Below are 25,969 nucleotides of genomic sequence, written 5' to 3'. Positions count from 1 at the left end.
GCTTAGGATTGTCTTGGCTATGTGGATTCTTTTTTTGGTTCCATATGAAATTTAAAGTAGTTTTTAAAAATTCTCTGAAGAAAGTCAATGGTAGCTTTATAGGGATAGCACTGAATCAATAAATTACTTTGGGCAATATGGCCATTTTCACAATATTGATTCTTCCTATCCATAGGCATGGAATGTTTTACCATTTGTTTGTGTCCTTCCTTATTTTCCTTAAACAGTGGTTTGTAGTTCTCCTTGAAGAAGTCCTTCACATCCCTTGTAAGTTGCATTCCTAGGTATTTTATTCCCTTTGTAGCAATTGTGAGTGGGAGTTCACTCATGATTTGGCTCTCTGTCTATGTTGTATAGGAATGCTTGTGATTTTTGCACATTGATTTTGTATCCTGAGAATTAAAGATACCTTAGTTCAATTGCTGTGTAATTGAAAATATTAACTTGGGTCACACAGAATATAACAAGGGAGCATCTATTACCCAGTGGTTTCAAACACCTTCTTTGGCATATCTGAAACCATACAAGAAGTACTGAAAATATTGTTTAGCTACTTCATAAATCTGAACCATAGTGAGTAAGCTCTTCGTTGTTTCATAGTGAGCAAGATGTTCTTGCAAAAAGAGATGCTCGTATGATTGTTTCGATTACATAACTTCCGTTCTTTCCTAGGATCCAAGGTGAGTCCAGATTTTCCAATTACCTGTTTTACAAAGAGCCCTATAAGGGTGATCAAGTGGGGTAGCAAAGTTAGCATCTACTAATAATGCCCATTTGACAATTTTGGTGAATTAAAATATTTATAAAATTTTTAGTTTAAGGTTAGTCCTTTAGTTTCTTAGCAGATTTCAGATACCTGTTGTGTTGTATTTTATTTTTCAAAATTTGGTTTTGTGAAGAAGATATGACAAATAGTGTTGAAGGAGCAAGGAAAAGCTCAAACTAAATCATGAACAGAGAGCAAATTGAGGGAAAAAAGTCTCCTGAAGTGAGTTTTAATGAGTAATTAGTGAATATAGTAAAGAAAAAAGGCAAATGTGAGATGGAATAAATGATGCTTTATTATAAAAAAGAGAACATATTCTCAACCACACAGGATATAATTTATTATATTTTTATTGATACATAACATTTACATACTTATGGGGTAATGTGATATTTTGTTACATAGAATATGTAATGATCAAAGCAGGGTATTTGAGGCATCCATCACTTTAAGTAAGTATCATTTCTCTGTGTTAGGAGCAATTCAAGTCCTCTCTTCTGGCTACTTTGAAATATACAATACGTTGTTTTTAACTGTAGTCTCTCTACTCTGCTGCTTAACAATAGAACTTCTGTCTTTAATCTAAGTGTATTTGCACGCATTAACTTGCCTCTCTTCTCCCCAGCAACCTTTCCCAGCCTCTAGTATCTGCCAACTTTTTTAGCTCCCACATATAAGTGAGAATATGCAATAATTGGCATTGTATGCCTGCTTTTTTTACTTAATATAATGACCTCTAGTTCTATCAATGTTACTACAAATGACATTTTATTATTTCCTACAGCCAAATAATATTTCACTGTGTATATATAACACATTTTCTTTATCCATTCATTCATTGATGGACACTTAGATTGATTTCATGTCTTTGCTATTGTGAATAGAGCTACAATAAACCTGCGAGTACAAGTATCTCTTTTATATACTCATTTCTTTTCCCTTGAATAAATACCCAGTAGTGAGATTACTGGATTGTATAGTAATTCTGCTTTTAGTTTTCTGAGAAATCACCATACTTTTGTCCCTAGTGGCAAATGGCTGCACTGTTTTACATTCCCACTAACAGTGTATGAGATCCCTTTTCCTCCACGGCCTCGTTAGCATCTGTTATTATTTGTCTTTTTATAATAGCCATTCTACCGGGGATAAGATGATGTCTCATTGTGATTTTGATTTGCATTTCTCTAATGATTAGTGATATTGAGAGTTTTTTTCATTTGAATGTCATCTATTGAGAAATGTCTATTAATGTCCTTTGCCCATTTCTAAGGGAATTGTTTTTTGTTGTTAAGTTGTTTGAGTTCTTTTTATGTTCTGGATATTAGTCGCTTGTCAGGTTAATAGTTTGCAACCGTTTTCTCCCATTAAATGGGTTGTTTCTTCCCTCTGTTAATTGTCTCTTCTGCTGTGCAGAAGTTTAATATAGTCCAATTTGTCTATTTTTGTTATAGTTGTCCAAGGTCTTATGGTCTTAGCCATAAAATCTTTGCCTAGATTAGTGTCAATGAAGTGCTTTCCCTTTGTTTTCTTTTGTGAGTTTTACAGCTTCAGGCCTTCCATTTAAGTCTTTAATCCTTCTTGACTTGATTTTTGTGTATGGTCAGATAGGGTTCCAGTTACATTATTTTGCATGTGAACATCCAATATTCCCAGCATCACTTATTGAAAAGGATGTTCTTTCCCCAGTACATGTTCTTAGCAACTTTGACAAATGTCAGTTAGCTATAAATATGTGGATGTATTTCTGATTTCTCTTTTCTGTTCCATTGGTCAAATTGCCTGTTTTTATACCAATACTATGCCTTGTAATATATTTCTTTTTTTTTAGCATTTTTTTAAATTATTTTTTTAATTGCATTTTAGGTTTTGGGGTACATGTGAAAAACATGCAAGATTGTTGCATAGGTGCATATGTGGCAGTGTGATTTGCTGCCTTCCTCCCCTTCACCTATATGTGGCATTTCTCCCCATGCTATCTCTCCCCAACTCCCCACCCTCCACTGTCCCTCCCCTATTTCCCCCCAACAGACCCCAGTGTGTAGTGCTCCCCTCCCTGTGTCCATGTGTTCTCATTGTTCAACACCCGCCTATGAGTGAGAACATGCAGTGTTTGATTTTCTGTTCTTGTGTCAATTTGCTGAGAATGATGGTTTCCAGATTCATCCATGTCCCTACAAAGGATGCGAACTCATCGTTCTTGATGGCTGCATAATATTCCATGGTGTATATGTGCCACATTTTCCCTGTCCAGTCTATCATCGATGGACATTTGGGTTGGTTCCAGGTCTTTGTTATTGTAAACAGTGCTGCAGTGAACACCCGTGTGCATGTATCCTTATAGTAGAACGATTTATAATCCTTTGGCTATATACCCAGTAATGGGATTGCTGGGTCAAATGGAATTTCTATTTCTAGATCCTTGAGGAATCACCACACTGTCTTCCACAATGGTTGAGCTAATTTACACTCCCACCAACAGTGTAAAAATGTTCCTATTTCTCCACATCCTCTCCAGCATCTGTTGTCTCCAGATTTTTTAATGATCGCCATTCTAACTGGCGTGAGATGGTATCTAAATGTAGTTTTGATTTGCATTTCTCTAATGACCAGTGATGATGAGCATTTTTTCATCTGTTTGTTGGCCTCATGTATGTCTTCTTTTGTAAAGTATCTGTTCATATCCTTCGCCCACTTTTGAATGGGCTTGTTTGTTTTTTTCTTGTAAATCTGTTTTAGCTCGTTGTAAATTCTGGATATCAGCCCTTTGTCAGATGGGTAAACTGCAAAAATTTTTTCCCATTCTGTTGGTTGCCGATTCACTCTAATGACTGTTTCTTTTCCCATGCAGAAGCTGTGGAGTTTGATTAGGTCCCGTTTGTCTATTTTGGCTTTTGTTGCCAATGCTTTTGGTGTTTTAGTCATGAAGTCCTTGCCTACGTCTATGTCTTGAATGGTTTTGCCTAGATTTTCTTCTAGGGTTTTTATGGTTTTAGGTCTTACATTTAAGTCTTTAATCCATCTGGAGTTAATTTTAGTGTAAGGTGTCAGGAAGGGATCCAGTTTCTGCTTTCTGCATATAGCTAACCAGTTTTCCCAATACCACTTATTAAACAGGGAATCCTTTCCCCATTGCTTGTTTTTGTCAGGTTTGTCAAAGATCGAATGGTTGTAGATATGTTGTGTTGCCTCTGAGGCCTCTGTTCTGTTCCATTGGTCTATATCTCTGTTTTGGTACCAATACCATGCTGTTTTGATTACTGTAGCCTTGTAGTATAGTTTGATGTCTGGTAATGTGATGCCTCCCGCTTTGTTCTTTTTGCTTAGAATTGACTTGGCTATGCAGGCTCTCTTTTGGTTCCATAGTCAGTGTGATTCCTCCAGCTTTGTTTTTTGTTTGTTTGTTTTGTGCTTTGTTTTGTTGTTTTTGTGCTTTGTTTTGTTGTTTTTGTTTTTGAGGTTTTATGGTTGGGGGTTTTTTGTTGTTATTCAGGATTGCTTCAGCTATTCTGGCTCTTTTTTTTTTATTCTATACAGATTTTACAATTTTTTTGCCATTTCTGTGTAAAACAATGGACTTTGGAATTTTTACAAAAATTGCATTGAGTCTGTAGATTCGTTTGGGAAGTTAGCTTATATTAATGATCTTAATTCTTTCAATCCAAGAGCATGGAATGTCTTTCCAATTGTTTCTGTCCTTTTTAATTTCTTCCATTAGTGTTTTGTAGTTTTCCTTGTAGATATCTTTCACTTCCTTGGTTAAATCTGTTTTTATATTTGGTTTCTATAGCTATTGTGAATAAAATTGCTTTCTTAATTTGTTTTTTGACTTTTATTACTGGTGCACAGAAATGCTACTGATTTTTTATAATGAATTTATATCCTCTAACTTTACTGACTTTAGTACTTCTAAGAGTTTTTTGATGGAGTATTTTGTGTGCATTCTTATCTTGTTCCCATTATTAGAGAGAAACTTTCAACCTTTCTCCATTCAGTATGATGTTAGCTGTGGGTCTGTCATATATGGCCTTTATTATTTTGATATATATTCTTTCTATGCCCAGCTTGTTGAGAATTTTTATTATGAAGTGATGTTAAATTTTATCAAATAGTTTTTCTGCATCTGATGAGATGATCATACGATTCTTTTGCCTCATTCTGTTGATGTGATGTATTATATTTGTTGATTCACATATGTGAAACCATTCTTGCATCTTTTGGTATAAATCCCACTTTGTAACAGTATATATTATCTTTTTGATGTGCTGTTGAAATCAGTTTGCTAGTATTTTGTGAAGGATATTTTTGAAGATATGTTCATCAGGGATATTTATGTATAGTTTTTTTATTTTGTTGTGTCCTTCTCAGGTTTTGGTATCAGGGTAATACTGATCATAGAATGAGTTAGGGAGAATTTCTTTCTCTTCAATTTTTTTGGAGTAGTTTGAGGAGGATTGTTATTATATGTGTGGTGAAATTCAGCAGTGAATCCATCTGATCCTGTGCTTTATTTTATTGGGAGATTTTTTATTGCTAAATCAGTCTTACTATTAAATATTGGTCTGTTCAGATTTTCTATATCTTCCTGACTAAACCTTGGTAGGTTGTATGTTGCCAGGAATTTGTCCATTTCCTCTACTTTTTCCAGTTTTTTATCATATAGTTGTTGCTAATACTCTCTGACAATCTTGTATTTCTGTGGTATTGATATGGTTAGGCTTTGTGTTCCCACCCAAATCTCATATTTAATTGTAATCCACATAATACTTATAATCCCCATGTGTCAAGGGAGAGACCAGGTAGAGGTAACTGAATCGTGGAGGTGTTTTTCTCCATGCTATTCTTGTGATAGTAAGTCCTCAGGAGATCTGATGGTTTTATGAGAGGCTCTTTCCCTTCACTTGGCACTTCTTCCTGCCACTTTGTGAAGAAGGTGCCTTGCTTCCCCTTCACCTTCTACCATAATTGTACATTTGTTGAGTCCTCCCCAGACATGCTGAATTGTGAGTCAATTAAACCTCTTTTTTTTACAAGCTACCCATTCCCAGGCAGTTCTTTATAGCATTATGAAAATGGACTGATACAGTAAATTGGTACAAGGAGTGGGTTGCTACTATAAAGATACCCAAAAATGTAGAAGCAGCTTTGGAACTGAGTAACAGGTGGAGGTTGGAAGACAGGAAGATGTGAGAAAGCTTGGAACTTCCTAGGGACTTGGCGAATGGCTTTGACCAAAATGCTGATAGTGATATGAACAATGAAGTTCAGGCTGAGATGGTCTCAAATGGAGATGAGGAACTTGTTGAGGACTGGAATAAAGATGACTCATGCTATGCTTTAGCAAAGAGACTGGAGGCATTTTGCCCCTGCCCTAGAGATCTGTGGAACTTTAAACTTGAGAGAGGTGATTTAGGGTATCTGGTGAAAGAAATTTCTAAGCAGAAAAGTGTTCAAGAGGTGACTTGGGTGCTCTTAGAAGTATGCCATTTTATACATTTACAAAGAGATAGTTCAGAATTTGAACTTATGTTTAAAAGAGTAACAGAGCACAAAAGTTTGAAAACTTGCAGCCTGACAATGCAGTAGAAAAGAGAAAACAATTTTCTTAAAAGAAATTCAAGCCAGCTGTAGAAATGTGCATAATGAACAAGTAGCCTAATGTTAATCACCAAGACAATGGCAAAAAAAAAGTCTCCAGGGTATGTTGGAGATATTCACCGCAGCCCCTCCCACCACAGTCCTGGAGCCCTAGGAAAAATGTTTTGTGGGCAAGACCCAGGGCCCTTCTGCTTTGAGAAGTCTCCAAACTTGATGCCTTGCATTCCAGCCATGGGTAAAAGGGGCCAATGTACATCTCAGGCCATTGCTTTAGAAGATGCAAGCCCCAAATCTTGGCAGCTTACATGTGGTGTTGGGCCTGTGGGTACACAGATGTCAAAAATTGAGATTTGGGAACCTCTGCCTTAATTTCAGAGGATGTATGAAAATGTCTCAATGTCTAGGCAGAGGTTTGCTGCAGGAGGGGAGCCCTCATGGAGAACCTCTGCTAAGTCAATACAGAAGAGAAATGTGTGGTGCACACCCCCACACAGGGTCCCCACTGGGGCACTGACTAGTGGAGCTATGAGAAAACAGCTCCAATCCCCCAGATCCTAAAATGCTAGATCCCCTAACAGCTTGTACCATGCACCTGCAAAACCTGCAGACACTCAACACCAGCCTGTGAAAGCAGCTGGGTGTGGGGGATATATGCTGTAAAGCCACAGGGGCAAAGCTGCCCAAGACCATGGGAATCCACCTCTTGCATCAGCATGACCTGGATGTAAGATATGGAGTCAAAAGAGATATTTCAGAGCTTTAAAATTTGACTGCCCTGGTGGTTTTTGGACTTGCATGGGGCTTGTGGCCCCGTTGATTTGGCCAATTTCTCCCAATTGAAATGGGAGATTTACCCAATGCATGTACCCCCACCGTATCTGGGAAGTAAATAACTTGCTTTTGATTTTACAGGCTTATAGATGGAAAGAACTTGCCTTGTCTCAGATCAGACTTTGGACTTGAACTTCTGGTTTATGCTGGAATCAATTAAGACCTGGGGGACTGTTGGGAAGTCAAATTCTTTTGAAATGTGAAAGAGACATGAGATTTGGGAGGGTCCAGGGGCAGAATGATATGGTTAGGCTGTGTGTCCTCACCCGAATGTCATTTTGAATTGTAATCCACATAATACCCATAATCCCCACATGTCAAGGGAGAGACTAGGTAGAGAGAGTTGAATCATGTGGGTGCCCCCATGCTGTTCTCATGATAATGAGTGAGTTCTCATGAGATCTGACAGTTTTATAAGGGGATTTTCCCCCTTTGCTTGGCACATCACCTTCCTCATGCCTTGTGTTGCTTTTCCTTCACTTTCTGCCTTGATTGTAAATTTCCTGAGGCCTCCCCAGCCAGGCTCAACTGTTAGTCAGTTAAACCTCTTTCCTTTATATATTGCCCAGTCTCAGACAGTTATTCATAGCAGTTGAAAACAGACTAATGCAGGTATCAATTGTGATGTCTCCTCTTTCTTTTCTGTATTCTAGGTAGCAGTTTATCAATTTTCTCTTTTTGAAGAACCAATGTTTCAGTTTATTGATCCTTTTATTGTTCTTCAAGACTATTTTGTTTAGTTTTACTCTTTATTATTTCTCTCTTTCGGCTAATTTGGGGTTTGGTTTGTTCTCACTTTTCTAATTCCTTGAGTTGCATTGTTAGATTGTTTGTGATGTTTATTGCTGTAAACTTCACCCTTAGCACTGCTTTTGCTGCATCTTACAGATTTTGGTTTGTTGTATTTTCATTTTCAATTGTTTTAAGAACTTTTTTGATTTTCATCTTAATTTCTTTGTTGACCCAATGATCATTCAAGAACATGAACATGTTGCTTAATTTCCAGGTACTTGTATAATTTCCAAAGTTGTTCTTGTTATTGACTTATAGTTGAGACTAATTTTGTGACCTAATATAATTTCTATCCTGGAGAACATTTCATGTGCTGGTAAGAACAATATATTCTGCAATTGTTAGGTAAAATATTCTGCAAATGTGTGTTAGGTCCATTTCATCTAAAGTCTACTTTAATGTTTCTTTGTTGATTTTCTGTGTAGATGATTTGTCTAATGCCTAGAGTGGAATATTTAAGTACACCACTGTTATCATATTAGAGTCTGTCTTTCTCTTTAGAACTAGTAATGTTTGTATTATGAATCTGGGTGCTCCAGTGTTGGGCATGTGTATATTTAGAATTGTTACATCCTCTTGATACATTGATTCCCTGTTATCATTATAGAGTTTTCTTCTTTGTCTTTTTTACTGTGCTTAACTTGAATTCTGTTTTATCTAATGTAAGTATAGCTACTGTTACTCACTTTTGGTTTCTGTTATTATGGAGTATTTTTTTCACCCCTTTACGTTGTGACTTTATGTGCCTTATAGGTAAATTGCATTTTTTATAGGCACCATATAGTTGGATCATGTTTTTGTAACCATTCAGCCAATCTATATCTCTTAAGTAAATAATTTAAACTGTTTACATTCAAGGTTAATACTGACATCTGAGGTTTATTCCTGTCATATTGTTGTGTTTTTGGTTGTTCTGTATATTCTTTGTTCCTTTCTTATTCTTTTACTGTTTTCCACTGTGGTTTAGTGGCTGTCTGTCATGATACTATTTGAGTTCTTTCCCTTTTTCATTGTATGTATGCTTTACCATTGAGTTTTATACATTTGAGTGTTTTCATAATGGCAGATGTATCCTTTTTCTTCCAGATTTAGGACTCCCTTGAGTATTTCTTACAGAGCTGGTCTAGTGGTGTTGAATCTCCTCAGTTTTTGCTTGTCTGTAAAAGACCTTATTTCTCCTTAATTTTTTGAGGATAATTTTTCTGTATATAGGATCATTGGCTGGCAGTTTTTCTTTTAAAACTTTTAATATATCATCTCATTTCCTCCTGCCTTGTATTGTTTCTAGTAAGAAACCAATTTTAGTCTAGTGAGGATTCCCTTATAGGTGACTAGAAACTTTTGATGCTTTTAGAATTCTCTGTCTTTGACTTTAGATAGTTTGTAATGTGCCATGAAGAAGACCTTTTGTGCAACATTCTCTAAGGCTATCTCAGAGCCTTCTTTATCTGGATGTCTAATGCTCTTCCTAGACTTGGGAAGTTTTCATGCAATATTATGTTAAATAGATTTTCTAAACCTTTCATCCTTTCTCCATCTTGAGACTCTGACTGTTTAGATATTTGGTCCCTTTGTGGTGTCCCATGTATCATGAACGCTTTGCTCATTCTCTTTTGTTCTTCTTTCTTCATTTATGTCTGACTCATTTATTTCAAAAGACCTTTCTTCAAGTTCTAAGATCTTCTTCTTCATCTAATCTATTGTTAAAGATTTCAAATGTATTTTTATTATACTCAATGAATTTTTCATTTTCAAAATTTGGTTTTTTTTATAATGTCTATCTCTTTGATAAATTTCTCATTTATATCCTGAATTGTTTTTCTGATTTCTTTGTATTGGTTTTCATAACTTTCTTGTAACTCACTGAGATTCTTTAGAATTATTAATATGAATTATTTTATTGAGTTGTGTTTCTTTTTGCTTGGGATCTGATACTAGAGAATTACTGTGTTTCTTTGACATTATCATATTTTTTTATTGTGTTTCCTGTGTCACTACATTGATACCTTTGTGATCTTGTGTAAGGCACTTCTTCCCATTTTTTAAATTTGCTTTTGTAAGGGGTTACTTTATTCCTAAAGCTGTATCTATGGTGTTGGTTGTGTAGGGCACTTTGGCTTTGATTCTTAGTGTATGCAATAGTGTAGTCTCTGTATGATTTTTCTTTGGACTATAAACAACATTGTTTGCATCTGTGATTTCCTTGGTAGCATAGGGTACAGTTATAAATGGAGGATATGGTGAAGTTCTTCTGGGGACTGGGATGCTAAGCAGGCCAACTTTGGGTCCCAGTGGTGGCAGCAATGAGCTGAACATGTCTGTTCTTGGGACCCAGGATAGTGTATGGTCGCACTAATGTTAGGAGGTCTAGGTGGGTCAATTCTTGGGCCTCCAGTTGATTTATTCAGTGTCAGTAGTGGCAGTAGTGAGCCAGGAAGGTGGACAAGTTAGTAGGTCCCTGGGACATTGGCATGGCATGGACAGTGGCAGTGATAGTGGTAGGAAGACCCTCTAGGTCCTGAGTGGTGTACACTGGCATTGGCAGTGGCTATGATGGGCCGGGCTAGGCAGTCTCCAGGCCCACAGGTGGTACATGCCAGTAGGTGCCAACTGAGGAGTAAGTGGCTGGATGAATAGACCCAATCTCAGGTACGTGGGAGGATTTTGTAAGTACCAATGGTGGCAGACTGGGCTAACCCATGGCCCAGCAGGTGGGAGAAGACACAAAGCCAGGCCAGGCAGGCTTGTCCTCAGGCCTCCTAATGGTGCATACCAGGACCAGCCATGGTAGGCAGAGGTGTCATAGCCACCAGCAGAATGCTCAGGTGTGAATGGTAGCAGCCACACTGCTGCCCTGCCACTGTGGACAGTGGACTGCTGGCAAGGGGAGAATGTTTACATCACTCATGCCTCAACTCCTGCTGTGATAGCTATTACCTCACTCATGCGTCAGTCCCCAGTAGCTGTAGTTTATGCCTTGTTCATGAACTACATGCCTGAGCTCTGGCTGAAGTAGCCTACACATTTCTTATGGCTCAAACCCAGGGACTACAGTTCACAATTCTCTTGTACCTTAGCCCTGGCACTGCTGGGTTCCGGGGCAGTTCACAGGCTGTTGGGGGCAGGACTCTAAATTGGTGACTTGCTCTAGCTGCTTAGGTGTCACAGAGTGTGTGCGACCCAGTGCAACCTCCCTTCTTGGAGCAGTGCCATCAAAGAATTTCTCCATAGATCCCTATGTTAGTTTCAGGACCCACAAGAGTAGAGGGATTCTCCCATGTCTAGGATTGCAGGAGTTCACAGTGGGAATGTGGACCACTAAAGATGTCTCATTTATACTTTCCCCGTGTTGAGGAGTCTCTCTCATTTCCCAGCTGATCCTGGTCAGACAGCATGCCTTACTTCCTTTTTCTTGCTTGCTTTAGATATTTTCTGTTGAATTTGTTGCATTCCAGTATTTTCTCTCAAGGGATCTATATAAAGTGTGATCATCTACTCACTACGTTGGTTCTTTGGGGGTGGAGGAGGCAAGGACAGATTCTAGAAGTCAGCTATCATTAGGCTGCTCCTGATTTGATATATTTTTTATTTATTTTATAACAAAAACACTTTATATTGTTTTACAACAAGCCAACAACAAACACAACTGCAAAATTATAAACATGACACTTCTAAATTCTCAAATGGAATTCCAAGACCAGAGTGTGCTCCCCCACTTTAATTGTATTTCTTTATATTTCTTTATTCTTGTCACTGCATCTGACAATCCCTAGTCAGATGGTAGTTTACACACATTTTCTCCCACTCTGTGGATTGTCTCTTCACTTTGTCGATTGTTGCCTTTGCTATGCAGAAGGCTTTTAACTTGATGTGATCCCATTTGTCCGTTAACTGCTTTGGTTGTATGTGCCCGTGGGATATTGTTCAAGAAATTTTTACCCAAACCTATGTCCTGGAAATTTTCCCCAGTGTTTTCTTATAGTCATTTGAAGGTTTCAGGTCTTAGATTTAGGTCTTTAATACATTTTGATCTGATTTTTGTATATGGCAATAGTTAGGAACCTACTTTCATTCTTCTGCATATGGATATCCAGTTTTTCCAGCAGAGACTATCTTTTCCCCAGTGTATGTTTTTGGTAACTTTGTCAAAATCGAGTTGATTCTGGATGTGTACATTTGTTTCTGGATTCTCTATTCTGTTACCTTTGTCTATGTGCCTGTTTTTATGTCAGTATCATGATGTTTTGGTTACTATAGTTCCGTAGCATAATTTGAAGTCAGGTAATGTGATTCCTCCAGTTTTGCTCTTTTTTTCTTAGGATAGCTTGATGTATTTTTTAACAACAGCAAACATTAATAACAAAAATGGAGAGAGACCAAATCTTATCATGTCATTTTCATGATTAAATTTTTCCAACTAAATTTCCTTTAGTTATAACACAGTTTTTAGTACTTTGTTGTTGCAGCTCTAGAAAACTTAGATAGCCTGGAATTGAGTGTTGTTTTAATGAGTGAGTGTGACATAGCTCATTACATTATTTTACCCCTCATTCCTTTCCTGCATGGTTTGTTAAAGTATGCTTATGGAAAAAAAGATCCAGTGGTCTTTATTTAGTTCAGTAATTCATTTAAAAATTAGTTTTGGGGCCAGGCGCGGTGGCTAACGCCTGTAATCCCAGCACTTTGGGAGGCTGAGGTGGGTGGATCACGAGGTCAAGAGATCGAGACCATCCTGGTCAACATGGTGAAACCCTGTCTCTACTAAAAATACAAAAAATTAGCTGGTCATGGTGGTGCGTGCCTGTAATCCCAGCTACTCAGGAAGCTGAGGCAGGAGAATTTCCTGAACCCAGGAGGCAGAGGTTGCAGTGAGCTGAGATCGCGCCATTGCACTTCAGCCTGGATAACAAGAGCGAAACTCTGTCTCAAAAAAAAAAAAAAAAAAATTAGTTTTGAAGCTGGGTACAGTGGTGCACCCCTATAGTCCCAGCTATTTGGAAGACTGAAGTTGGGGGAATCTCTTCACTTCAGAAGTTTCAGTCCTGGACAGCATAGCATAGACCCCTATCTTTTAAAATAAAAATAAAAAATTCGTTTTTGAATATCTACTTTGTTAATGAAACCCCTGGGCATACACAATAAGAGTGTTATTTTTTTTCTCTACCTTTAAAATGGTAACTATCCAATATGGGGGAATGAGATACTCCTACAACAAATTTGCAAATATCACAGCATTTATTTATGGCAGCTACCTATAGTGATTAGTTGGTGTTCATGTCATACCAACTGTTGAAAGTTCTAAATATCAACCCTTCCTATAAATAAATAACTATACTCTAATTCTATGTAAAAATTGATGTATCATTAAAAGTGAGATAAAGACAGATAAAGCACTATATGTGATCAGTGGAGAGAGAGTACTTTTAATTTAAAGAAGTGGCGATTAGGAGGAAGAACTTTGCAGAGGAAATGTTACTGAATAGAGGCCTTTGTGAATGGAAATTTTTCAAAATCCACTCAGTTACCCTTCAGATACTTCAACTTGCTTTCTCCAGCAACAACTCTGCCAATGGTACATCCACATCAAACTTCAACATGTGAGATGACTTTTACATCTTTTAAATAATCTATATAACTTTTATGGTTTTGTATGCTGGAATCCGTATACTTCCAAGACAATTTAGACAGTATTCAGAGATTAGTGTTGAATGACCTTGGTTTGCATGACAGCAAAAATTAACCTGGAAAAACTGCACAAACAGATGTGGTTGATAGCTAGAGGCAGTGTCTGTAACTTCGCTTATATTTTAATGATGGAAGCTTGGGGGATATTTCATTTCAAGTATCATGAGCTAGTCCATAAACAAGTAGGACAGCATCTAATCACAATCTATCATACAGCCCCATAATCAGTCAACTTGTGATTTAAGCAGACTATTTCATCTTTAAGGTTAAAAAGTTGGTCAATGAGAGTTCTTTGAGTTAAGAAAGTAACTGTTTCTTTCATTGGTCATTTTTAGTGTTCCTTTAGGGAAGAAACTGACATACTCTTCATTAATTCTTCACCACCCAATACAGTAGTTGGCATATTAAAATTCTCAACATATGGCTGGGTGTGGTGGCTCATGCCTATAATCCCAGTACTTCGGGAGGCTAAGGCAGGTGGATCACGAGGTTAGGAGATGGAGACCATCCTGGCTACATGGTGAAAACCCATCTCTACTAAAAACACAAAAAAATGAGCCAGGCGTGGTGGCATGTGCCTGTAATCCTAGCTACTCAGGAGGCTGAGACAGGAGAATTGCTTGAACCTGGAAGGTGGAGGTTGCAGTGAGCAGAGATTGCGCCACCCCACTCCAGCCTGGGTGACAGAGTGAGACTCTGTCTCAAAAAAAAAAAATGCTCAACATGCACTTTTTTTCCCTTGAGCTAAAGCAATCAACTAAAGTATACATATCTTTCTTATTGTGGAGTTCTTGACGTTCTAAAGTATACCTATGCCATGTGACAATTTGGTCTGAAGAATTCAATCACTCTTTCTGCATAAAGTTTTTGAACAATTACTTTACTGAATGTTACCACTGTGCTCAACATAGTCTATTTTGTGCAACTGTACTTTCTAGGATCAGATAATTCTGTTAAAGAGAAAAGATCAGTGCACATCAGAGATTAATCTGTAAGGCGATTCAATCTAACTGCCTTTATTTTCCATGCTTATATCCAGACTTCTGAGAATTATTGGAGGAAAAAAAAAACTAGAACAATGCTATTATTAATCCACAGTCTCCAAACCCTCACTAGACAATCAACACCATTCTCTGCCATTTTATACATTTCTCTAAGTAATTATATCTTCTATTTTCCCTTATAGCTATTCCAAAACATCTACACTTTCTTCATTCTCGGGCCTCAGTACTTCCCTCGTTCTTGATTGATGATGACCATCCTTTCTTCTTAGCAGAGTAAGCTGAAGACGAGAACTTCTTTAGTGTCCTGTTATTAGCTTACAATCTTAGCATTCATCTCCACTGTCCTTTCCTCCTCTTCTTATTCAGTGGCGGGAGTGACCTCTTATCTTCATTTATTCACTTACTGGATACTTGGATATTTCTTGATATCCAAGTATCAAGGGCTGAACGTACATTAACGTATACTACAGATATGATTCTTTTCCTTTTGGAGACTGCACTCTGCCTAAAACTACTTATTACTGTTGTCTAAACTTATTTCAGTTTCTCAAATGAGCTATGTTATCTCTCAGTGCTGGGTCTTTGAGTATATGTTTCCCTCTGCAGGGATGATCTCTCCCACTTTCTTGTTTTCTTGGCTCATTGTTACCTTCCAGGTCTCAGATTATATATAATGACCGCAGTTATTCTTCTCTGACACTACCCCCTCTAGCCCAAGGTAGGCCACCCACCTATATGCTCCCATAGCCACTATTCCTCTTGTATCAGCACTTATCACACTGCATTTTCATGATTTTTTTACTTGTCCTACTCTGCCATAGAAAATAAGCTGCATGAGGACAAGAACCATAGATCTCTAATTCACTGATATAACAACAATATTTAAACTGCTACCTGACACATAAATAGTCATCAGTAAGTGTTTAGTGAGTTAAAAAGAGGGATAAAAGCTGGTACAGAAAATTTGTTCTACTGGAGTACAAGTTAGAAATGGGAAAGTTTGTTCCACGCTTCTTCCCTAGCTTTTAGCGGTTGCTTACAATCTTTGGTGTTCCTTGGCTTGTTGATTCATCATTCTAATCTCTGTGTCACTTACCACATGAATTCCTCCCTGTTTATTTCTGTGTTTCTGTGTTCAAATTTCCTCTTCTTTTAAGGGCACCAACCATTGCACCCTGATCTAGTATGACCTCATCTTCTTAAGTTACATCTGCAAAGAACCTCTTTCCAAATAAGGTTACATTGACAGGTACCAGGGGTTAGAACTTCAGCACAACTTTTGGGGGGACACAATTCATCTTGTTTTTTTGAGACAGAGTTTCACTCTTGTTGCCTAGGCTGGAGTGCAAGGGCGCGATCTCGCCTCACCACAACCTCCACTTTCCGGGTTCAAGCAGTTCTGCCTCAGCTCCCCGAGTAGCTAGGATTACAGGTGCCCATCGCCACACCTGGCTTTGTATTTTTAGTAGAAATGAGGTTTCTCCACATTGGTCAGGCTGGTCTCAAACTCCTGACCTCAGGTGATCCACCCGTCTCAGCTTCCCAAAGTTCTGGGATTACAGGTGTGAGCCACCGTGCCCAATCCATAATTCATCTTTTAAAGTTACATCTGCAAAGAACCTCTTTCCAAATAAGGTTACATTCACAGGTACCAGGGGTTAGAACTTCAGCACCTCTTTTGGGGGACATAATTCAACCTATAACAGATGCCATGTGAGTAGATTATGGTTTATGGGCCAGATGGATGAGATTAAGTCGGGTTTGTAGTATAGAAGTAGAGTTCTAGCTCAATATCTAAAAACTTCAGCTATTATAGTAAGGAGACTGTAGCAAGTTCAAGAGATCTTTTCAAGACAGGACAGAGAAATGACCAAATCCATAACGGAAGAAAAGCATTGAGGGTAAGGAACTGAATACTCTAGAGAAAAAAGAAAGAAAGAAGTAAGGTCCTAAAATGGAGGGGAAGATTTCGGTTTACAAAAGAGAAATAATGTTTCTTCCTTTGAGCAAAGGGAAAGCAGAAAGGATAGATATATAAACGTGAATTTTTCAGAATGAAATAGGCATTAAAGCAATGTGCTAAAGGTATGAGTGGGTATTACAAGATACATAGTAGGAGGAAAAGTTTTGGGCTGTGACTACAGTAAGTTAATTGGGTGATCTGTGAGCAATTCTTCAAGCAGGACTGAGGATGCTTTGCTTAGAAATTTTAAACAGAATCATTTCTTCCAATCCCAAATTTTGTCTTTTGAATCCAGAGAGAATCCAGAGAATAAGAAGATAAAGCTTTGGCTTTTAATTAATCATATTGGCAGTGGCCAGTGTGATTAACTACTCTCTCAATTTAAAATAAAAGATGCTTTTTTTTTTTTTTTTTTGGTATTTGTTAAAGCAACATTTTCTTTCTAAAAAGGAAGAAAAGTCAAGTAGCCTGTTATCAGTGTGGACCAGTTCCCACAGGGAAGGGGATTTTTTTGTTTGTTTGTTTGCTTTTTAACTGAAATGTGTGCACATTCATAAGTTAAGTTGCCTGTATGGGTGGGTGTTTTCTGAGACACGGCCAGCCATGGTTCAAGATAGATTCTGCATTTCCTTTAATAAAACATTGTAGATAGAATGTGTAGAAAATAACTGGTGCTTTCTGTAAAGCAGTAAACATCTTACCTAGCAGATCCTAAATAAATTCTGACAAAACCAGTCTGCTTAATAATTTTGAATTGTTTAGAGATACCCCAAAGCCCTCTCCTAAGAAACTCACATGAAATAAAGTTGAACTAAGTCATTGAATGAATAAGACATCCTGGGGCTTAGTTCTCTACACCCACAAAGAATATTCGGGTACATTGTAATCATATGACTTTTCAAAGCATTTGAGTGTTTATTCTGAGCTTTAGCACAGTATCAATCTCCGCTGCCAAGACTTCTGCTTCAGGCCCCACCTCTCACTGACACCTCCTCCTCAGCGTAGGCAGGCAGCAAGGGAAAAGAGTGAACTGTGATCTGTTCATGGTGTTCTCTTTTTATAGCATGGGAAAAAGATTTTGTGTGGAAAAACTTTCAGTTAAAGGCTTTAACCAGGTTCAGACATTCCCGTGCTTGTGCCTGCACCTCCTATGTTAACATGAGGAATCACTGTTGGGAGATATGCAAGGAAATTGGAAAGATGAACCCAGCCTTGTCTAATAGGTGTAATCCTGAAGTTTTGTATGTGCATCACATGTTTGCCAAATAGGTTATTTTTAATTACTTGAGCAACTAGGTGTTTAAATTTGGCATGCCTTTTTCTTTCACTAGAGTAATGGAATATTCAGTGATTTTACTTCCTTTAGTGAAATGACTACTTACATTTTCCTGTGTCAGCTTTGTTTATGACCCACGTGCAGTCATGTTTAGTCTTAATGGCCCAATGTTCTACAGTAGGTAGTATTATAATCAGCATTCTGGGGTGAGAACTACCAACTCTTTTCACTGCGTTTATTCTATATTGGACTAGTTTGCCAACACCTGATGGTCCAGAACTATTTCTTTGTCACGGACACGTCTTTTCAAAATGGTGACCAATTCTTTAATTGTTACAAAATTATTGCTTCCCAAAAATCAGTATTTTGGCCATTTTTGGTGTTCCTGACTGATTTGAGTCAGGAGCTCATTGCATTCATTTTGGTAGGGACTACTCTGGCTTATTGTATCATAAATACATGTTTTGATTGTTTGCCAGGCATTTTTGCCTCAATTTTCAGCTCAGTAAAGTGGAACTTTATTAGCCCTGTGTGACGTAAGTCAGGACAGTTGATTCATTAGTCATTTATCCAGCCTAGAATCTGAATATATATTGGTTTTAAATGTGCATTTTCTTTTATCAGTTCTAACATAATCTATCAAGACCTAGTCCGAACGCTAAAACATCTGTTAATTATTCTCCTTCTCCCCTAAGAAGTAAGTCATGCTCCCCTCACATAATGGTAGTACCAATGTAGAATGCATCCAAACCAATTAGATTATGTCAAAGTGTTGAAGTGTCTTGTTTTCCCAACAACTTGGCAGTTTACTGAGACACTTACTGTATCAAGCATCTATTATTGCTGGTCACTACAGAATATAGATATATTTATTCCTTTATTATAAGCAAGGAAATGGAAACTCAAATTTGCACTTTTGTAAGATGAAAGAATCAGAAAGTGAAGCTGGCTCTGCTGTTGCCCTATTGCCTGCTCAGTGCTTAGCATAAACTCTGTACAGGCTGAGGATGGAGAGCTCATCAAAGTTTACCTGAGGCAACGTGGTGGCTTATGCAGTTACTGACTGCAGCCACCACGGCTCACTGTTTCTGTCCCTTGCTCATTCAAAGCTACTAACTTCATCTTTAAGGGAGGACTTAGAGACATGTGACTTCTCTTGTCTTCTTATATTCATTTGTTCATTCATTCTTTCATTTAATACATATTTAAGAGGCAAGTATGTACCTGGTTTTGTTCTACTTGCATAGTACAAAATAGACCAAAAACCCTGTCATTCTTGGAGCTTATGTTTTCACCAAGGGGACAGAACTTAAAAAACATAAACAAAATATGTAGATGACTTATATAGTATATTACAAGGTAAGAAGTGCTGGGGAAAATGAAAATATATAGTATATTACAAGGTAATAGGTGCTAGGGGAAAATGAAAACTAGAGCAGGGTAAGGAAAAGAAGTATACAGTCAGGGGACAGCATTAACTAGGGACCTTAGGTTCCAGCTCCTACAGAAATTGAGATTTCAACAAAGCCCTGAATGACAGGTATTTGATGCAGCAGAAACAGCTATAGCAAAGACCCTAAGTTGAAAGCATGTCTAGAGTGCTCTAGAAATATCAAGGCTCTAGGACTATAGCTAACAAGGGAAAGTGAGGACCTCTTCAAAACTACAAACCATTGCTCAAATAAATCAGAGATGACACAAACAAATGGAAAAATGTTCCATGCTTGTGGATAGGAAGAATCAATATCATGAAAATGGCCATACTGCCCAAAGTAATTTATAGAGTCAATGCTATTTGCATCAAACTACCATTAATATTCTTCACAGAATTAGAAGAACCTATTTTAAAATTCTTATGGAACCAAAAAAGAGCCTGAATAGCCAAGACAATTCTAAGCAAAAAGAACAAAGCTGGAGCCATCCATAACTAGCCATATGCAGAAAATTGAAGCTGGACTTCTTCCTTATACTTTATACAGAAATTAACTCAAGATGGATTAAAGACTTAAGTGTAAAAGCCAAAACTATAAAACAACTAGAAGAAAATCTAAGCAATACCATTCTGGACATAGCCACAGGCAAGAATTAATAATGAAAATGTCAAAAGTAATTGCAACAAAAGCAAAAATTGACAAACAGGATCTAATTAAAGAGCTTGTGCCTAGCAAAATAAACTATCATCAGAGTTCCAGACAACCTACAGAATGGGAGAAAAATTTTATAATCTACCCATCTGACCAAGATCTAATATCCAGAGTCTACAAGAAAAATAAACAAATTTATAAGAAAAAAAAACATTAAAAAGTGGGCAAAGGACATGAACAGACCCTTCTCAAAAGAAGACACATGTGCTGCCAACAAACATGAAAAAAAAGAAAGTCTCAACATCACTAATCATTACAGAAATGCAAATCAAGACCACAATGAAATACCATCTCACACCAGTCAGAATGGCCATTATTAAAAAGTCAAAAAACAACAGATACTGGTGAGATTGTGGAGAAAAAGGAATGCTTTTACACTGTTGATGGGAGTATAAATTAGTTCAACCATTGTGGAAGACAGCGTGGCACTTCCTCAAAAACCTAGAGGCAAAAAAAATTCAACGTAGCAATCCCATCACTGGGTATATACCCAAAGGAATATAAATCATTCTATTATAGAGATAAATGCACATGTGTGTTCACTGTAACACTATTCACAATAGCAAAGACATGGAATCAACCTAAATGCCAATCAATGATAGACTGGATATAGAAAATGTGGTACGTACACACCATGGAATACTATGCAGCCATAAAAGGGAATGAAATCATGTCTTCTACAGGGACAAGGATGGAGCTAGAAGCTGTTGTCATCAGCAAACTAACACAGGAACAGAAAACCAAACACCAACACCACATGTTCTCACTTATAAGTGGGAGCTGAATGATGAGAACAAACGGACACATGGGGGGAACAACACACACTGGGACTTGTCAGGGGGAGGGAAGCAGGGAGGGAGAGCATCAGAAAGAGTAACTAATAGATGCTGGGCTTAATACAGATTGATGGTTTGATATGTGCAGCAAACTACCATGGCACATATTTACCAATGAAACAATCCTGCACATTTTTGCATATATACTCCAGGACTTAAAATAAAAGTTGAAAAGAGAAAATAAAAATAAATATATCATGGACACAAGTGTGTTTAGAGTGGAATGAAAGAGGGAAAAGTTAGCTAATGAAGGGAAGGGATGGGAGAGTAGTAACAAGTTGGGGAGTCTTAGTCAGTCTAGACCTTATAAGGTAGCCAGCCTGCCCCTGCTTTAACAGAGTCTATGCAAGAAACACCCAGATAATGTGTGTTTGGTCTTATTGCTCAGTGTTGCTAGCCCACATTTGTCTTCATAGAATAGCTATCCAAAAATTACTAGCATTATCTGGTTTTAGAACATTGCTTCAGACATATTCAACTATACTCACTCATATGAACCTGCTTATGGGTCATTATTTTTATAGTGCTTCTGGTGAATGGATACAAAAATACAGTTAGATAAAAGAAATAGATCTTTCTAGTGTTCAGTAGTGCAATAGGGTAGCTATAGTTAACAATAATGCATTGTATATTTCAAAATAACTCAGAGTGGAATTAGAATGTTCCTAACACAAAGAAATGATAAATGTTTAAGGTGATGGATATCCCAAGTATCCTGATTTGATAATTATGCATTGTATACTTGTATCAAATTATCACATGTACCCTATTTACATCTATTATGTATCCATAACAACTAAAAATTAAAAATGGAAAAAAAATTCCTTTACATTTTCTTTGGCCATGCTCAATAGCAGCTGGTAATACAATGTATAGTATGTACTCTGGAGAGGCTTATTGAATGAATGGATGTGTGAATGAATAAATGAATCAGGACAGATGTAGTCTTATAGCACAGATGGCTACTTCCACCCATAAATAAACATATATTTGGATGCAGATATAAACTACACATTTATCATCTTGAATTGAATATTTAGAATATGGTTAACTGGTAATTAAATGTTAATTGTTTTTAAACACATGCATGTTACATCAAAGTAAATGAAATTGGAAAAATTACTAGTTGTGTACATTCAGAAACATCTCTGGCTCTGAGAGGGACATTTGCTAAAAATACCTTGCTTCACCTTGAACAGAGTCGCTAGTTTAAAAGAAGTACATAAACCTAATCTCAAGAAAAAATGTTACTCAATTTTTATCTAGCTATCTATCTACAGTATCCATAATGATTTCATTGTCTTGTGCAATCTTCAACTTCAAATGTCAACTATATACTTAGCATTTTTGTTGGACTTAACCATCTTTATAGTGATAATTTGTTTCTATAGCTCTTCTGTAACTAAGACTGTGGCATTTACTGCTGGCATAGTGGCTATAAATCGGAGTCTGAATTTGTTTTAACCTTCTCTTTTCAGAGTTTGGAATAACCTCTGTACTTTTATAAATGTGATAGATTGATCTTAGCATGTGGCTAAGAAACTTTTGTAAATATACTTTTTAAACTTCTCTATGTTTTGGGAAACAGGAGCTGATATGTATTTTAAATTTTATAGGAAAAGCCAATTTGGGACATTTTATTCTTTTGTCATCATTTGCTTAATGAACAAGTTGTAAATCTCAGGCAAACAAATATATTCATGGTTTCATAGGGTGGCAAAGCATTAATAAAAATAATTACCCACATCAGAAGGAAATTAGATAACACTTGCTTTAATTGCCCTATGAATTTAAATCAATTTTCCATTTATTCTTTAACAACTATTATGGTTAATTTAACAATCATTGCATTTCAAATATAATTCCAGAGATGTTGCTTTATAATTTACTATGCCATCATTTTTCAATTAACTATTTATGCTATCTTAAGAGCACATAGCCTTACCCAATATTTATTCAATAAAAGTATTGAACAGAGTTAATATTTTAGTGAAGTAGAGTTAATAAAGTATTTTTTATTATTGGGTAAAATGCCAAATATGTTAATGATAGCTTTATTATTTTACTAGGTGTGTGGTTTAAAAACAAATCTTAAGCAAAGCGAGCTATAGAAATTATGTCTTTAGTCAGAAGGCCTTTGATTAATATCTATCTTCTTGAGTAATTTGCATGTTACAATTATAAAATGTAAAGAAAATGTATGCTGCAAGTATTATACTGAATTGGCATTCAAACATATTCTGAAAGGGATTTTTAAAAATTCTTATACTAAAAGGTATCAATTATTCCTTTAAAATGATCTCATAATGAATTTTAAAAATACATTCATGTGTCATTTAATAATGGGCATGCATTCTGAGAAATACATCATTAGACAATGTCATCATTGTTATGGGAACATAATAGAGTGTACTTATGCAAACCGAAGCAGGATAGGCTACTGCACACCTAGGCTGTATAGTATAGCCTGTTGCTCCTGGGATACAAACCTGTATAGCATGTTACTGGACTGAGTATAAAGCAGGCAACTGCAAAACAATGATAACTATTTGTGTAACTTAACATATCTAAACACAGAAAAAGGAGAGTAAAAAAATAAAAGATAAACAATGGTACATCTGTGCAGGGCATTTACCATGAATGGGACCTGCAGGACTGGACATGGCTCTGGGTAAATCAGTGAATGAGTAATGAGTGAATGTGAAGTCCTAGTACATTATTGTACCCTACTGTCGACCTTGAGAACACTGTACACTTAGGCCAGACTACATTGATGAAAAAATTCTTCAATAATAAATTAATCTTAGCTTACTGTAACATTTTTACTTCATGAACTTTTTATTTTTTAACTTTTGACTCTTTTGTAATAACACTTAGCTTAAAACACAAACATATTGTACAGCTATACAAAGTATTTTCTTTTTTCTATTCTGATTCTACAAGCATTTCATTTACTTTTATATATATATATATATATATATATATATATTATATATATATGTTAAACTTAAAAAAAAAAAACTAAGACACAAACACACTTAGCGTAGGCATACCCAGAGTTGGGATCATCAAAGTCATTGTCTTCTACCTTCACAGCTTCTCCAACTTAAGATATTCAGGAGCAATAATATGTAAAATAATGTTACAGCATGGATCTGTCATCTCTTGTAATAATAATGCCGCCTTCTAGGCTACTTCCTGAAAGAGCTGCTTGAGGCTGTTTTCAAATATAATACTCAATGTATAACTCAAATATAACTAAAAAGCATAGTACAATACAAAAACCAGTAACATAGTCATTTATTATCATCATCAAGTATTATTTACTGTTTACAGTTGTATATGCTATACATTTACATATATGACTGGCAGTGGAGTAGGTTCATTTATACCAGCATCACCGCAAACACATGAATAATCATTATGCTATGATGTTACAATGACTATGATGTCACTGGCAATAGCCATTTCTCGGCTCCATTGTAATCTTTTGGGCCCAACATCATATATGTAATCACTGATCAAAACATTGTTATGTAGTGCATGACTATAACTCTATTCTTGTTATTGTTTCACAGTTTAATAACAGTTAAAATTGTATAAGCCACAGTACAGTGAAAATCATTCCCTTAAAATAGACAATTGCCATGTTTAAACTGATTTGATATTTTACAATCTTACAAGAATAATATAGTCTAAGTATACATTTTAAATTTTTTGACTGGGTGTGGTGCCTCACACCTGTAATCCCAGCACTGTGGAATGCCAAGGTGAATGGATCACCTGAGGTCAGGAGTTCAAGACCAGCCTGGCCAACATGGTGAAACCCTGTCTCTACTAAAAATACAAAAAAGTAGTTGGACATGGTGGCACACACCTGTAATCCCAGTTACTCAGGAGGCTGAGTCAGGAGAACTGCTTGAAGCTGGGGGGCAGAGGTTGCAGTGAGTCAGAGGTTGCAGTGAGCCAAGATTGTGCCACTACACTCCAGCCTGGGCAACAAAACAAGACTCTGTCTAAATAAATAAATAAAATTTTAAATATTTTTTATTCTTTATTTTCCAATAGAATAGTTTAGAGAATTTTTTTATTTTTTAGACTGTGTACAGGAATAATTCACTGTTTTGTGTGACTAACCTCACATTCAGGTAATCAGTTAATAACAATAAATGCTAGGAAATATAAAATGACAAAGTGGCAAGAGAAGAAAACATGAAGGGAAAAGGTATCTATCTTCTTCTCCTTATCTTCTCTCTGAAATGATTACATATGTGTCCAGTGTAACTTTTTATGGCTCTTGCCTCACAATTTGTGCAATTTTTGAATAATTCTATTTTTCATCCTGAAATATCAACAATATCCAGATCTCTGCCCAAATGATTGACAGTAATTCTGTTCTCTATGCTAGAGTACCAACAGCAGTGAAGATGAGCCTATAAACTCAGCAATGAGCAGCACCATATTTGTCTTTCTTCCAGTTCATCTAGGATCCCTCCACACCCTTCGCCTGATCCCTGCTCTGGCCAGTTACCCTTATAAACAGGATAGCTGAGGAACAGCAGTTAGGTATACAGTCTGGAAATAGAACAAAAGTACTCACATGGATTGACTTCAAAATCTTTGCCTCATTTGTATTAATCAACAAGCTTCAAATATTTAAAGAAAAAAACTAGATTGAAATAAAATTTTTACTGTTATTTATTGCTGTTACAGTAAGTTGAGGATTCATTTTTAAAAACTGTTAAAATATGGCTAACTGCATTTTCTAAAAACAACTGCAGTAACAAAACAAGGCTTTCCATTTTCTGTTCCTTTCTTATAGGTTTAGGCTTCAGTATTGCAGGAGGTGTGGGGAACCAGCACATTCCTGGAGACAACAGCATTTATGTAACTAAAATTATAGATGGAGGAGCTGCACAAAAAGATGGAAGGTTGCAAGTAGGAGATAGACTACTAATGGTGAGTATGACTCCAGCAAAACTGTGTGTGTATTTATAAAGCTCTTGTTTTCCTGTGTATGACTGTCTCTGTTCAAGCTACCATCACAAAATACCATAGGGTGGGTGGCTTAAACAGC

The 25,969-nt window shown here is 36.7% G+C and overlaps 1 protein-coding gene across 29 annotated transcripts in view; it reads left to right on the top strand.

The window, feature by feature from the left end:
- The window catches only part of DLG2 (discs large MAGUK scaffold protein 2), a 2,157,409-nt gene that overhangs the window by 1,622,196 nt on the left and 509,244 nt on the right, over window positions 1–25,969 (top strand). For all 29 annotated transcript variants that reach the window (XM_064365356.1, XM_012469540.2, XM_012469543.2 and 26 more), the window contains one exon: window positions 25,715–25,851. In XM_064365356.1, coding sequence (XP_064221426.1) covers window positions 25,715–25,851 — 137 coding nt within the window. The remainder of the gene's footprint in view (window positions 1–25,714; window positions 25,852–25,969) is intronic.

Source organism: Aotus nancymaae, unplaced genomic scaffold (genome assembly GCF_030222135.1).
Source record: "Aotus nancymaae isolate 86718 unplaced genomic scaffold, 86718_ANA_hifiasm-v0.15.2.pri h1tg000059l, whole genome shotgun sequence".
Taxonomy (NCBI): Eukaryota; Metazoa; Chordata; class Mammalia; order Primates; family Aotidae; genus Aotus; species Aotus nancymaae.
The sequence above is the reverse complement of the archived record's forward strand: the minus strand, read 5'-3'. Positions and strand labels throughout refer to the sequence as shown.